Below are 15,614 nucleotides of genomic sequence, written 5' to 3'. Positions count from 1 at the left end.
CTACATCCCAGCTCCACTATGCCTCAATTTTACAATTCTATGTATACTAATATTATAAAGCTGAAGAGTTAGTTTGTTTGTTTAAACGCTCTAATCTCAGGAACTACTGCGGTTCGAATTGAAAAATTATTTTTGCGTTGAATAGACCATTTATCGAGAAAGGCTTTAGGCCAATGGCCAAACAATGGAACATGTGAAAAAAACGGGGAAAATTATTTATCCTTGAGGGCTTCAATGATGCCCAAAATAACTATTCCACGCGGACGAAGTCGCGGGCACAGCTATTTATAAATACAAAAAAAATTAAAGCTAATATTGGCGACTAACAAATCAAGTTTATCATGTCACGCGTAAATGTGATAAAAAAACAAAACATACAAAGAAAAAAAAAATAACCTTATCTGTCTCGGTTCTAAAATTCCAATTTGTAACTAAGATATCTTGTCCCCAGGCGAGTACGGGCGCGGAGCCTCAAGTGGCGGTGCTATGCGAGGCCGGCTCCACGTACCACCCGCAGTACATGTCGTCCGCGGGCCGGTGGACGCCAGACCTTACCACCAAGCCGCACAACTGTCTGAAGGACAAGATGGAGATCCTGGATTACTGCAAAAAGGTAAGTTCTCTTTAGCCTTTCGACGGCCTCTGTGGCGCAGCGGTAGTACGCTTATCTGTGACACTGGAGGTCCCGAGTTCAAATCCCGGCCAGGGCATGATGAGAAAAGAACTATTTCTGATTGGCCTGGGTCTTAGATGTTTATCTATATAAGTATTTTTTATGAAATATAGTATCGTTGAGTTAGTATCTCGTAACACAAGTCTCGAACTTACATCGAGGCTAACTCAATGTGTGTAATTTGTCGAGTAAAATAAAAATTTTTTTGGTGATGAAAAAGAAAAGAGATAACTTATGTTTTAGGTACATTATAGCTATAACCATATAATAATTTATGAAAGAAATACTACTCGTATAAAGATTCTCAGAGACTACTTATATTGTAAAATTGTATTGATTCAGTTCTTTTTACCAACAAATGAGTTTGTGCTGCTGCAACGACGAACAGAAGCGGAAAATTATGATTTTCCTTAAACTCAGTTTTACATTATATGATTTGAATAAAACTTAATAGTTCTCAAAAAAGCGTATAATTTTATATAGTTTATGAATATACTAGTAAATGCTGTCAATGATGTGAAAGCTCTGAAATTATCGCTGATTTCAATTTATACCTACGTTAGAAAAATAACAATATGAATCTGTTTTCTTTTATAAGCATAGTATGCTATTCAGAAATAGCAATAAAAGCAAATATAAAACCAATAGCAATGGCTGATAGCCAGAACATAGGCACGTTCCGGTTTGCGTAATAAAACCACAAAATTGGGCGCAATATTTCAGCTTTTACCGAGGATAGGTATCGTACAGAGTAGATAATAGAACAGCGATAAAGATTTTAAAGTAATTCATTTAAACAATAAGACTAAGAAAATATTGGTGACCGGTTTGACTCGAACTTTGCGCCGAATTTAAAAAAGAATGTTATTTTTTTAAAAATTAAAAATAAAAAATAATTACGAATCCTTGCGATGAAAATGTTAAATGCAATTTACGACAAAGCAAAAAACTAAATAATATTTTCATTAACCCTGTCCACTAAAAGTTCAGTTCATGTTTTTATGTAAAACCAATCAAAATGTTATTATTCAAAGTTTAACTCTACATTTACCAGATACTCTGATTTATTAGTTGCCTTTTCTAACCAATGCTTTGAATATCTGATTTGTTTAAACAATAATGTAGTTACCCGCATCATTGAGCGGCAATTATCGAAAATTAAGCTCGAAATATACTGTTACAACATCAGTTTTGATTTGTATACAATTCAGCTGCCATTCCAATTTCTGGTTAGGCTTGTTATTGAAATTGATAGGTATTCAAAATTCATCCCAATAATAGATGCTATTTCCTTTGATAACGTTTATGGTTTCTAGTACAGAAATTAAACAAAATCAGCTTTTACGTTGTCATATTATAAACGTAAATTTTATATTTTTTTAACATCATAATTTGCAATAAAAGCAATGAAAATGTGTCATTGAATATGAACATGGAAATTAGTATTTCTTTGAATAAAAATAGACCTAGTCGCTAAACGAATCGAAAGAGGTTGTCCGTTTCCTTAGGCACTGAAATAAGAGTAAAAACAATCTTATTATGTTTTTTGATAAAATGTTTAATTTATAGCTATGAGAAGACAACGCAAAATAAAATAAAATATTTCATTCAGAATTTTTTTGGAATGAAAATGAAACAAATGGAACTAGGTAATTTTGCTATCTCGAGCTCTTAGATAGAAGTTATATATTCTCATGTAGGATCTCTACCGTAAGTTAGGCATTAAACTTAGTTGTACACATAACAAAGGGTCGTAAATATCTAGACAAACTTGTTATAACCGTATATTACAGTCGTTTGCGCCCATCGCCAGAGATGGTTCGGCAAAACTATAAATTTCAACTTTGTAACTTCCATAGGAAACAAGCTTTCTGTGTTATCGTGAAATTGAATACATACATATGTATGTGCTGTTCATTACTATATGTGTTGTAGATTAATACATTAGATTGAAACTTATAAACAAAGTTGTGTCATGTTAAATTTTATATCTTTTTTTTGACATAATAAAGGGTATGTAAATGTATAAAGGTTAATTTCAAATAATTTTTTTTCTCATAGCGTGGTTAAACATAAAATGGCTACTAATGTTAAATCCTGATAATATAATGTTAAGTTCATCTTTTCTGTACTGTTCTTAGTACGAAACGAAAAAGAAACAAAAATTTAGTTTTCTTTCCCGATTTTAATTCCTTTCTTTGTGTATCCTTTAAACCACTGAAGATTTTTTTGAAGGTTATCTTTATGTCAAATTTCATATCTCTAGATCCAGCTATTTGGCCTGTGCTTTGATATGTCAATCAGTTCGTGTCTTCTTATATCTTCGTCAATCATGTTGTCTCTATCTCATAAAAATATCACGAACATTTTATTATTTTCATTCCAAGCGAAATCTTTTTTTTTCTCATACATATAGTAGCGTTGTGTGCCTCATATCCCATCTATCGGATAGCAGTAATCTCATTAACTATCACTCAGCAACCAATTATTTCGTGTCGCGAACCTGTGAAAGCTGCGATAAAAGCCACTTTGAACCTAAATAAATAATGGAACTCGATTTGAAGCTAGAAATTGCTTACTTCTAGTATTTTCCGTTCAAAATTGGCTCGAGAGATTTATTTTGCCAGTATAGTAAAACAAACTGTAAGCTTTGTCAGAAGCAAAAATTCACTTGGCACTGCACTTAAATTTGTATCATTATTTTGTTTTTTAAAGATAGGTATATCTAATATTATCCATATCTCAGGAATCCTATAACTTCCAAACCATTATTTTTGGCTTGGAGTGTCGTTCAATAATTGTTTACCTAATCAATATTAATCAAAGGTTATTTTAGTTATTATTTGTTTGCCTGCAAAAACAAATATTCTAGATCCTATTATCAATCATTGCTTTACTGACGCAAAAAATTTGGTCTAAACTACCTAGCTATCATAGTTTATCAATAAAGTGAAAGTAGTGATTCATATAAGTAGCTGAGAAACACCTTCAATAACAAGTTGCACTTGTCCAATCTCCAGGTTTACCCGAGTCACGACATCACCAACATCGTGGAGGCTTCCCACTACGTCAAGGTCAGCAACTGGTGCAAGTTGGGGACGGGCAACGCGGCCAAGTGCAAGACCACGCGGTGGGTCAAGCCATTCCGCTGTCTTGGTATGTATCTACTATTACTATCCCATCACCACTCGTAGCTTTATCAACCTTCCGGTTATAGATATCAGCTGAATCATGGGAGGAGTGTGCTTCTCTCGTGTTTGTTTTCTTTAAGATTGCACCCTTTTATTGACATACATAGATACATGTAATCACGTCTATTTCCCTTGCGGTAGATACAGCCAACAGTCTTGAAAAGACTGATAGGCCACGTTCAGCTTGTTTGGCTTAATTATAGAATTGAGATTCAAATAGTGACAGGTTGCTAGCCCATCGCTAAAAAAAGAATCTGAAGTTTACAAGCTTATCTCTTAGTCGCCTTTTACGACATCTAGGGAATCATTAAATATATGTATTTTTTAAACATCTTTTAATCAATTTTATTTAAGAAACTCCCTACAAAATTTATTGGCCCCCTTTCTGTATTACTCACCCTTTTACCGGAGCTAAGGATTTACACTTTTTCGGAAAGGAGTCCGTGGTATGGTCATGACCACGATCCTGGATTGGGCAAGTCAGGTTTTTACAAGAAGCGACACCGGTCTGCAATCCGCCTTAGCGGGGGAACCTAACTAAATTAAAGTTTAAAAATAAAGCTGGTAATTCAATCATAAAATGAACCTTATACAGATTTAATGTGAATATCACAGTCTTATTGTACAACATACATACATATGGTCACGTCTATATACCTTGCGGGGTAGACATAGCCAATAGTCTTTAAAAGACTGAATTGCCACGTTCAGCTATTTGGCTTAATGATAGAATTGAGATTAAATATGTGACAGGTTGCTAGCCCATCGCCTAAAAAAAGAATCCTATGTTTGTAAGCCTATCCCTTAGTCGCCTTTCACGACATCCATGGGAAAGAGATGGAGTGGTCCTATTCTTTTTTGTAATGGTGCCGGGAACCACAAGGCACATTATTGTACAAAATAATAATTAATCAAGCCTCTAAGATTGCCTTTAAATTTAAGTCCTTGGAATGTCAATACTAAGAATATATAATCTTCGCAGCACCATCAATACTCTTTAAGACCTCGATAATGTTTACCTAATGAAAGCCATCAGTATTCTGAGAGGGGCTTCTGAGTAATGACACTTCGTTTTTCATGTTTACACTTAGTTATAGGTTGTTGGCCCTAATAAATAACTCTTTAAAGTATTCTTGAACAATATGTACTACCTTTTCATATTCATAAAATTAGTTTTTTATATGTGTTTTTTAATCAATTAATTATCCGTCTTTTTCTTCAGTTAACTATACAACAAAACCCTGTTTTTTATTTATACAAGCTTTAAGTAAATTCTTGGATTATACTGTAACCACTGTTATTAGGAGTAACTCCTATTTTGGCTTCCTAGAGTTTTATAGTTTGACTAAATATCCACTTGTTTCGCTCGTATGGAGTTTTGTAAAACGTTTTCCAAAGTTTATCTACACACATACATAGTCATACTGTCCCTTGCGGGGTAGACAGAGCCAACAGCCTTGAATATACTGAAAGGCAACTTTCAGCTGAATGACTAAATGATGTTATTGGAATTAAAATATTGACAGGTTGCTAGCCCAAAAATCCCAAGTTATAGCCTTTCCCTTAGTCGACTTTAAAGTTTTATCTCTGTATAATCCAAGAAAAACGTTGAAGATTTGCTCGTTTTTGTAGCCTTATTGTCGCTTCCTTCTCCTCCGGGAAAGAGGGTGATTTTTTATATGTATGTATATTTCCTTTTACATCCTATTTTATATTTACGTTATTTACGATAACACCGTTGCCTACAAAGTTTATTTGGCGGCAGAAGGTCCATTCCAATCGGACGCGCTCCTGGTCCCTGAGAGCTGTCTCTTCGACCACATCCACAACCAGAGCCGGTGTTGGCAGTTCGCCAGGTGGAACGCCACTGCGGGCCGCGCCTGCGCACAGCGGGGCCTGAGGCTGAGGACCTTCGCCATGCTTCTGCCATGTGGGATCAGCCTGTTCTCAGGAGTCGAGTTCGTATGCTGCCCTAAGCATTTTAAGGGTGAGTTGTCATGATGAAACAAAATATTGAATATTGTTAAGATTATAGATTTTCGCCCAAGTTATTAAAGATATTTTAAACTTATTAGTGGTTACGGCTTTGCACATTATATGAGTTCGTGGTAGTTACCTTTTGCTTTAATATCAGTCAACCTAGATTTTTACAAAAATCCTAATTAGTTAACAACATAAATTGCCAGATTTTTACTAATTTTGTCTACCCTATGTACGAGTACCTACCTAAATATAACCTAAAAGCTAAAAATGAATTTGATTACGTTCCAGAAAACGTTAAACTGCATAAGCCCATGGACGTTGGCGTGCCAGTCAGCCCTGGCGGTGAAGAGATGTTAGCAGCTTCGGCAGCTATGGATGAACGTGATGATGACCTTCTGGATGACGATGATGCCCTCGATGATGACGACGATGATGACACACTCAACCTCAGCGATGATGATGATGACGACGACACTGATGACGGTAAAACATTTATATATGTATATTTACTTTTAGTTTGTCTCCTGATAATCATACAACTATGGGTAAATATATCTGATGAAATATTCTCGTGCAAGATTACATAAAGCAGTAGCAGTTATTAGATTAAAATCATGTTAATTTAAACTTTATTGCACGTTAAGGAATTACAAATTACTAACTTTTGGACAAAAATGTTGTGTTACAAAATTTTTGTCCAAATTTTTAAACAAATTATATATGTATGAAATAAAGTGTCATCTTTAAACAAAACTAAAATCATAATGATTAAACTTCTTTCAGATATGGACGAAGATGAAGATGCAGATTTATCTCGAGACGATGATGCAGAGGACGATGATTACACAGACGGTGACGACAACGCGTGGCCACGACCTGATTCTTCACCAGCACCTTCCACGACTACTACCAGCACTACAACTTCTACTACGACTACGGTGAGAAGAAAACACTGAAAACTGAACAATTCTTCTATATTATTTAGATTTCTATAGATACATAGGACAAAATATAACTGAATTTCGATACCAACATGAATAGTGTAACAGAGACTACAATTATGCCATCGATTAAGTTATTCGTTAAGGACTGGAGAACAACAGCTAAATAAATAGTTATAAACACACACACTATTTTAACTTCTAGGCTTCAACGGCGACGTCTGATCCTTATTTCTCCCACTTCGATCCGCGCACCGAACATCAGAGCTACAAAGACGCCCAACAACGACTCGAAGAAACCCACCGTGAAAAGGTAATTTATATGAAATCCCCAAATACATAGCTTTTAAGTAATAACATATATCCTAATGATTTTTAAATTTGTTCACCGAGGGAAATTAAGATCTTCGCATCTTACTTTTGAGTTTTTTTGAACCCGTGATTAGTTTATTTGGATTATAACAGTCCCATACTAAAAAAAATGTTAATGTGAGTACAAAGTTTTGCAAGAAAAGATTTAAATTTTTTATTTTACGACAATAAATTTTAAACAAAACTTTCAATATAAAAGTTTGTGTGACAAAATCCAGAAGATTACAGCTTTGTGAAAGGTCATCTATAATAACCTTCTTTTGTTTCGAATTAGAAATACTTTTACAAACGGATTGTGTTGGTCTCCACAGATCACCAAAGTGATGAAAGAGTGGTCGGAGCTTGAAGACCGGTACCAGCAGATGATGGCCAGCGAGCCGGCCGCCGCGCAGACCTTCCGCCAGCGCATGACTGCCAAGTTCCAAGCCAATGTACAGGTGCCTTCACTAGTTTCTTTAGTTCTTTCATTCTCTTTGTCATCTTTTGTTTCACGCCATTGTCTGAATTATTCGCATTGTCATTTTCCTTCATGATTATTTCATCTTATGTACGTACTTATATCCAATCTCCTGCCGTACCGTTAATTTCTATTTAGAATTTTGGCCAGCGATTGACTGCCAAGTTTCAACCACATATACAGCCTTCACTAGTTTCTATAGTAGAGAGATGGCATGAAAGAAGAAAGAGAGGATACAAGCTCTCTTTCATCTTTAGTTTCATGCTATCTCTGGGATTATTTCGATTTTCAATTGTTTCTATGATCATACGTACATTCACAATACATCTGCATCTGCACTATTAATCTTCCATACTTTCGCATTCTTGAATTAACCTTTTTCTTCATCCTCATTAATTACTACCACTTTACATGTTTTTATTCTAGGCTGTATCATATCATCTAAAACTGGCCAAATCTTTGAATAATCTGTGCGTCATTTCTTTCAGACTTTGGAAGAAGAAGGCGTTGCTGAGCGTCGTCGATTGGCTGCTCTGCATCAACAAAGAGTGTTGGCGCACCTCGCTCAACGTCGCCGCACCGCGCTCGCTTGCTACACCCGCTCTTTGAGAGACACTCCACCAAATGTAAATATGAAAATCTTCTCGAACCTTCTAATAATATTTACTCTTTATTGTCAATGTATTTTTGACACCAGTAGTTCCAATATATAAAACTTCAAATATAAATAATATATATACATTGACAATAATTCTATTGGGGTAGACAGAGACATAAATCTTAAAACACATTTTGCTAAATGGTCCGAGTTAATTTTCGATCTAGATTAGTTAAAGATGCAAAATAATGGTGTAAAAGCAACAGAAACCAATTTGAAAGTTTACTTTCCAAATTGAAAAACAAATGTAGTGCCTATATTTTAATTTAAATGTATCTTGACACAGGCCCACCGTGTCCAGAAGTGTCTCCAGCGTTTAGTCCGAGCGCTTGCAGCGGAACGCAGCGGAGCCATCGCTGCATGGCGCCGCGCTGCAGCTGCTGGAAGGGAGGCTGCAGCCGCTGAGCGGGCCAGTGCTGCTGATAGACTACAGGTAACTACTACTCATAGTCGTAGAAAAAAAGGTGGACGGAGTGTGGCTTGAAAAAAAGTGAAGCATTGGTGGCGTCGTTTGCATGTGTGAGTGACAAAACTTGCCATTTCGTGAGTGAGTGATTTATGATGCATCTATGACGTAATTGCTACTATTAGTGAGGTTGTGAGGCGTGTAAAATAGACCGGCATACTATTGGTGCTTCATTGTTTATAGTAAAACTATGTCTTTTTCTAAGTTTGTGCTAGTCCTATCACCATCTACGCCTCTACCAATTTTTCTCTTATTCCATACAATAATACTCATCATCACTAGAATTATTGAAATTAGAAGAGTGCGGCAGAAGTATCGCCCGTGTAAAAGGATGAATTCCGCGGAAATGTCGAGAAATCTTCTCTTAGTGCATCTCTAGACCACATAAGGAATCTACACGCCAAAGTTTAAATCTTTACAGACAGTGGTTAGGGTATGCGTTGTTAAGTCTATCTATCGATATAGATTTACAATTCCGACCCTACTCAGCTTATTCATATTGGTTGTTTAAAGTCGTAAAAGGCGACTAAGGAATAGAGCTATAAACTTGGGATACCTCTTTTAGGCGATGGGCTAACTACCAGCTGTATGGCTTCATGAGACTGAACGTGGCCTTGCAGTCTTTTCAAGACTGTTGGCCCTGTCTACGTTGCATTGGATATAGGAGTGACTAATATGTATTTATGTAAAAAGTAGTTTCGGTTCAGCCAATCACTTTTTCAATATTTCGTCAGGACGCCGACCGCGCTCTTCAGCGCGCTCTCACCGCACTTCGCCGCCGACAACATTTGTATGCCAACATCGGTACAGCTATCGAGGACTATGTTCAGGTACATACGTGAACTTCTATGTAATGAGCATTTAAAAAAAATATGTTGTTTTTTGTCGTGTTTGTAAGTAGACTGCCATCTAAAGATGACAGCAGAGATCATTGGCCTACGGCCTCATCAAAGGAGACGTTTAATAACTTATTATCGCTGAAAGCACAAAAACTGAGCTGTGAACATGAAATATACAGGGTGGGCCAGGAATTAGTTAACATTTTAAAAAATCATTAAAAAAAAACTATTATATTTAAATCAAAAATTATTTATTTAATAGCTTATAAAATGGAAATTACTTTTTAAAAATAATATCATTTAAATAGCCACCATCACGGCGTTGGCATTCCTCTAAACGAACACGAAAATTTTCGAATACTCGACAAATTTGGATCGCGCCGAACTGATGCTGAAACTCTCTGCACGTCCCATCACTCCGTGAAGTCCGTGGGCCGCCGGTTTGCTTCACATTTAGCGTCGATCCGGTCTCTTCGAATTTGTTTACCCATTTCTTTATTAAAACTGAGCTTGGGGACTCATTTAGGTCGTGTAAATGGAATTCCACGCGAAATAGACGCCGCACAGTGATGAGCGAACTATTGTTTAAATAAAATTGCTTTACGCAAAAGGCACCCTGCGGTCCCGTGAAGCAATATATGTCAACTAAATTTCCAAGAACTGAGCTAGCTGTTAGACCTCTCCCCGCACCAATCCCCTCTGCTGTTTGCGCGCGAAGTCAAATTCAAATGTAAACAAATTCATGGCCCACCCTGTATTAAACCTTTAAATTCACAATTTCAGTCAATGCAATCCAAGGACGACATGGCTGTGTCTTTGATGTCAATGACCCCCGAAGCCGAAGAGCTGTTGTTGGACCGCATCGAGGCGGAGGTCCAGCGGGAACAAGCGGCCAGGGAACAGATTAGTGCTAAACGAGACCAACGCACGAGGCAGAGGCAGGACATCCAGAGTGAAAGGGCTAAGGTGAGGTGTTGGTTACTAATATTTTTTAACTTACAATAAGCCTTTTTTAATCTGCACGAACTCAAATTGTGGGAAGGTGGACTATTGCTTTCTTATGTTTATAGTACACCTACCACCTAGACGCGTGAATTTAGCGCCTTCCTTCAAAATATTTTTTGTAAATCCCACTCCAATCCTCTGGAGTATGATGATGTCTAACTCATCACGTAGAGGCAGGACATCTAGAGTGAACGGTCTAAAGTTAGGTGGTGCTTCTATTTTATGGATGCAAGGAAAGATGTTGATTGATCCAATTACAGTGCCGGAAACCACATTATACTATTATTAGAAGTCAGACATTTTTCGTAAACGATTTCTTTCTGATGAAATCCTATTACAATAGTTAGCCCGTTTCCACTTGATGGTATAGGACTGTTCTTAACATTCTCGTTAGTAAGAAAGAATTACCCTAAATTCCGGCCACTAATCTAAAGAATATCAGTAGCAAAGTGTAGATCTGCTTGAATTGAGATTTTTAATTCAAAGATGTCCTAACATCTAACTTACACCCACAGACATCAAACGGCGTGAAAGAGAGCGACGAAATCGACGATGAGGCCAGCGAAGTGAGTGAGGGAGACGAGACTACTTCTCTGCCGACCACCCACAATGCGCCTTCCTCTGCTGCTGCTTCGCCGTCGTCACATCTGACCGATGCTTCTGTCCCGGTCAATGACGTCACTACCAGGGCTTCTTATGCGCAGGAGTCTACTACTACGGTAAGTCTTTCAATTTTGTCGGGATTGAAAGTACTTCTTCAGACTCTTAATTAAATATAGGTATGGAAAATTTCAAGAAGATTGGTTAAATAGATAACGCGTGAAGAGAAAACCAACTATTTTCTCAGTTATAATATTAGTTGGAATTCATATCTTTGCCCCGCATAAGCCTTTCATTGCCTTTTTTTACTTGAGGACTGTCTTGAATTATAACTAAATCGCAAGAAGATATGGTTGTTACTTATATTGAATAGCAATACAATTTCATTGGCTTCTTAGAACCTTACCAGTTAACTCATGGCTACACACGGAAGAAGTAGCCACAAAGCTGTCATTTTAGACCAGAACTACCCTCTGATCTCCACAACCTATTTAGGGGGAACCTAAAAAGTATTGGCTAGTGGTAGGTTCTACACTAGATCGATGTGCCTGTTCCATTACTCGACATCCTATCCACGAAAGAGTGGTCTTACACGAAAAATTTACTCATGACATTTATACGTTAAATTCAAATTTGAAGAATCACATTTTTTTTAATAAAGTTTTACAAAGCGACATTTCATTGATGTAATATATTATACCTATACATAATACAAATTACATTTTTTTCTGTTTTACAGGAACTGATAACCAGCACGGTGACGGAGGCTCAAGAGAGCGAGACTCCGGAGATTGCTGACATCGGGGAAACTTCTAGTCGGCGATCCACGAGCGAGGTACGTATGTTGTTGAATTGCAGATGTTATAATGTAAAGATGATACAATATCGGAATATATACCTACCCAGTAAGGGTGCAATAAATATATTTTTAACATTTAAATAACTAATAGAGGTGTTAATTAAAATATTTAACGTTTTGGTTGTGTAAACTACATAAAAAAAATTGACTATAATCCCGGTTATGTCTGGAGTACACCCTTGACCATGTATACTAAATTGGGTAAGTCAGGTTTTTACACGAAGCGACTTCCATCTGACCTCCGTAACCTTTTTCACTAGAAACCAAATCATGGTTACATATCCAGTTGTGAGAATGTGCAGGTTTCCTCACTATGATTTTCCTCACCGCAAGAGCATCGGTTAGTACAAATACGATCTACTTAATGTACATTACTTCGAAAATAGTCTTTGGTACATGGCCGAGGTGGAATTCGAACCTGTTTCTTCGTTCATAATAAATCGCTACTTGGAACTAAATGTGACGCAATAAAATGACTCGCAGACGGAAGGCGAAGGTCTCCGCGCGGCGCTGGAGCACGCGGAGGAGCGCGCGCCGCCGCCGCCCGCGCATGCGCTGAAACACGAGTTGCAGCACTCGCAGCCTGTATGTATACTTATTTACATATTAGCATATAGATCCGATTTACTTGTATGACCTCTTTGGTTTTCTTCTCCTTCCTGGTCCCATTTTCACCACGAAGGTTCCTGCCCCGTTTTTATCGCATGAAAAACTATCGCTGTTCCTTTTAACGTCATAATAAAAAGCGAAAGTTTTTTGTTCAATTTTTATTGCTTTACTAGCAACGTAGATTCGAATGTCTTGTACAAAATATGATTTTTACAAGCCAACTTTATGAAGTTGCTTCCGTTTTACATAGACACATTTTTATTTTGGAACTTCTTGATGATAGAAATTTCTCTTACTTTAATCATGATATTATACAGGGCTACACGGTCCGCGGCGCGGGCGCATCATCCAGCGGCGGCGGCGCCGGCGCCCTGTACCCCGCGCTGTGCGTGGGCGGCGCGGGGCTCGCGGCCGCGGCCTGCGTCGCCCTGGCTGTCGCGCGGCGCCGCGACCGCGCCCCCGCCGCTATGGGCTTCGTGCAGGTCAGATGATGAACTAACTTGACAATATTCCGACTGTAGTAAAGTATTCTGATTTTGAAACCAGAAAAACCCCTAAAATATTATAACTTCAGCCTTCTTCAACAAAATTCTGCTCGATAGACAAGGTCCTAGAAATCTCAGCACACACGGACTTGCAGCAAGATTTGTGGACAATACGTGAGCGAAGACTCGACACATATGACAGAAAGTTCTTTAAATTATTGGCTGCACAAACAGATAACTAAAAAGCAAAGAGAACGGCATTATTGATTCCATTTATATCACCTTATATCGCCAATAGACAGAAACGGCTGGAAATTGTAAGGAAAGCGTCGGCCCCATTGAGACGACGACCGCTTTGCCGAAAGCGAAACGACGAAGAAGAATTTCACGTTAATTATTGATAATATTTTCTGCAGGTGGAGCAGACAGGCGCAGTGGCCCCCACTCCTGAAGAGCGACACGTGGCCAACATGCAGATTAACGGCTACGAGAACCCCACCTACAAGTACTTCGAGGTCAAGGAGTAAATCCCTCCCCCAACCCCCCACTTCAGATGTCCTCCCACTGGAACCTTTTTGCAGGAACTACTTATAAGTTTTGTTTCTTTGTGTCTCTAAGGAGTTTTGTTGTGTCATCTTTTGTTTTAAAATGACGACAGCGGGAGGAAAGAATCATCAATTTAATTTTATAAGCTTTGTGTGATTAGTCGAAAATTTTGTTTGCGACAACTCGCAGTCAGTCAAACAATACTTAAGGTTAAGTGATATGCTTTTATATTCTGTTAATTTTTTGGCACCAAAATATTTATTATCATTTAAGATTTAGGTCTAAGTTCTTGTCTAGTGTCCTAGGAGTCATAAGTGTCACATTGTAGTCGAGTTTTTAAATTAAGTTTTCGGCCCGCTGCCCCCCGGTAACGTCGAGTGGTTCCTTTTATATGTCTTGTAACCTTTCGATGCATGTCATTATAATTTAATTCACGATGATCTCATTTTTTTATTTTTTATATTTTAATTAAGACCTTTGGATGCTACCGGCGGGGCGAGCGGAACAAACGTCCATGGTACGCTGTGTACATAGGCTCCGCGTACAAATTTGAACCTAAATTACTTACTCATAAAGCCCGCTTTCGTTTCCTTTTCTAACGTAGGTAGATCATAACGTGAATTTTATGTAATAAAATGCGAAAATATATTTTAATAATTAATGTGTATTTAGCGAAGGGACGGCGGCCAAGCCGGCGCGGGGGAACTCTAGTCTTCTCTAGTCATTACCTCAGCTTGCGTAGGAGCTCTTTTTGTGTATAGTGATTTGATCTCTGTTTTTCAATGGATCAGTCCCCTTCGCTTCCTTGTCAACTGTATCTATCTCTTCGTTCTCCCGCGGGACGATGATACCCGTCGTGAGACGCCGTGTACTCAAAGTGTGGTTAATATCTAGAAGATAATCGATTTGCAAAGCGGAGTTTTACCATAGAGCCTTCAAAAATCGAACAGAGAAAGCGGTGCTATTGGTCGACTCTTGCGCATATCCGCTACTTTCAGCTCTGTGGGACATTAAAACGTATCAAATATAACATGTGACCGCTTTGTTCTAGTCAAGTTTGTGAGGTAAATTTCAGGCGTTTTCGGCTAACGGTTGTGTACGCACATTGGGTACTCGGGCAAGGTGAATAAGCTTAGTGAGTGAATGTACGGTTAATATATAAGTAGATGTACAAAAAGTAATACATTATATAGATGTTTTAGCGTCAGATACATAGATATAAAGCAAAATATAATTATATATCGCATTCGTCCGTATAAAGTAAGGGCTTGCGCTCGTGTCTAATCCCACGTACCACACTTAATGTTACGTCGTAGTTAAGATGTAATTCTGCCTCAGTATTATATACATTTAAGCTTATTTGTTACATAAGCTAATTTATATACACAATTTATATTTATTTACGGGCGCAGTGGCGTTGCTACAATTTGAAGTCATATCAGATGCGTCACGGCGTTTTACGCTTATTTTGTTGCGATGCGTGAATACGATCAGCGAATGAAAAGCAATGTAACGTTTGGTATTAAATAATACCGGGATAGGATAAGAGATGGCGCGCTGATCGAATTGCATCGCGATGAAGTGAGCGGAGCAGACGCCCGCCCGTGGCTTGTACGGCATTTACATAAGTTACTCACTGTATTTTAACGTAAGTTTAATCCCGCATCAAGTATCCGCTGTGTATTTTTACTAATGATAATAAACAAGCCGAACACTTATTTTTTTATCAAACTTTTGCTCAAAAGTCAGTCCCTTTTTGTCAACACAGTTTTTGTCGATAACGTTATTCGTCGTTTGTCAACTATATCGATGTTAGTTGTGCATGAACCCAGTTTCCGTGTTCCCTATCACTGTTTCACGTATTTTGATAAGTAAATAAAATAATGGTTTGATGAAATTTGTGTTTACTGTGCTGCATTTCATTGTGAGT

At 37.8% G+C, this 15,614-nt stretch overlaps 1 protein-coding gene across 3 annotated transcripts in view; it reads left to right on the top strand.

Moving 5' to 3' along the window:
* Positions 1–15,614, top strand: part of LOC106130319 (amyloid-beta-like protein) — a 149,505-nt gene extending 133,891 nt beyond the window's left edge. Inside the window, exons 2-17 of one of the 3 annotated variants that reach the window (XM_060948262.1) lie at positions 452–613; positions 3,694–3,829; positions 5,633–5,851; positions 6,136–6,330; positions 6,631–6,785; positions 6,994–7,101; positions 7,472–7,597; positions 8,106–8,243; positions 8,562–8,708; positions 9,476–9,571; positions 10,364–10,546; positions 11,101–11,304; positions 11,925–12,020; positions 12,528–12,629; positions 12,971–13,135; positions 13,555–15,614. In XM_060948262.1, the coding sequence (XP_060804245.1) occupies positions 452–613; positions 3,694–3,829; positions 5,633–5,851; positions 6,136–6,330; positions 6,631–6,785; positions 6,994–7,101; positions 7,472–7,597; positions 8,106–8,243; positions 8,562–8,708; positions 9,476–9,571; positions 10,364–10,546; positions 11,101–11,304; positions 11,925–12,020; positions 12,528–12,629; positions 12,971–13,135; positions 13,555–13,665 (2,343 nt within the window). In that variant the 3' untranslated portion in view covers positions 13,666–15,614. Of the gene's footprint in view, positions 1–451; positions 614–3,693; positions 3,830–5,629; positions 5,852–6,135; positions 6,331–6,630; positions 6,786–6,993; positions 7,102–7,471; positions 7,598–8,105; positions 8,244–8,561; positions 8,709–9,475; positions 9,572–10,363; positions 10,547–11,100; positions 11,305–11,924; positions 12,021–12,527; positions 12,630–12,970; positions 13,136–13,554 lie in introns of all 3 variants that reach the window. The other 2 variants (XM_060948263.1, XM_013329137.2) reach the window with 2 other exon arrangements.

This window comes from Amyelois transitella, chromosome 15, assembly GCF_032362555.1.
Source record: "Amyelois transitella isolate CPQ chromosome 15, ilAmyTran1.1, whole genome shotgun sequence".
NCBI classification, from domain to species: Eukaryota; Metazoa; Arthropoda; class Insecta; order Lepidoptera; family Pyralidae; genus Amyelois; species Amyelois transitella.
Note: the sequence above shows the minus strand (reverse complement) of the source record. Positions and strands in the feature narration are given on the sequence as shown.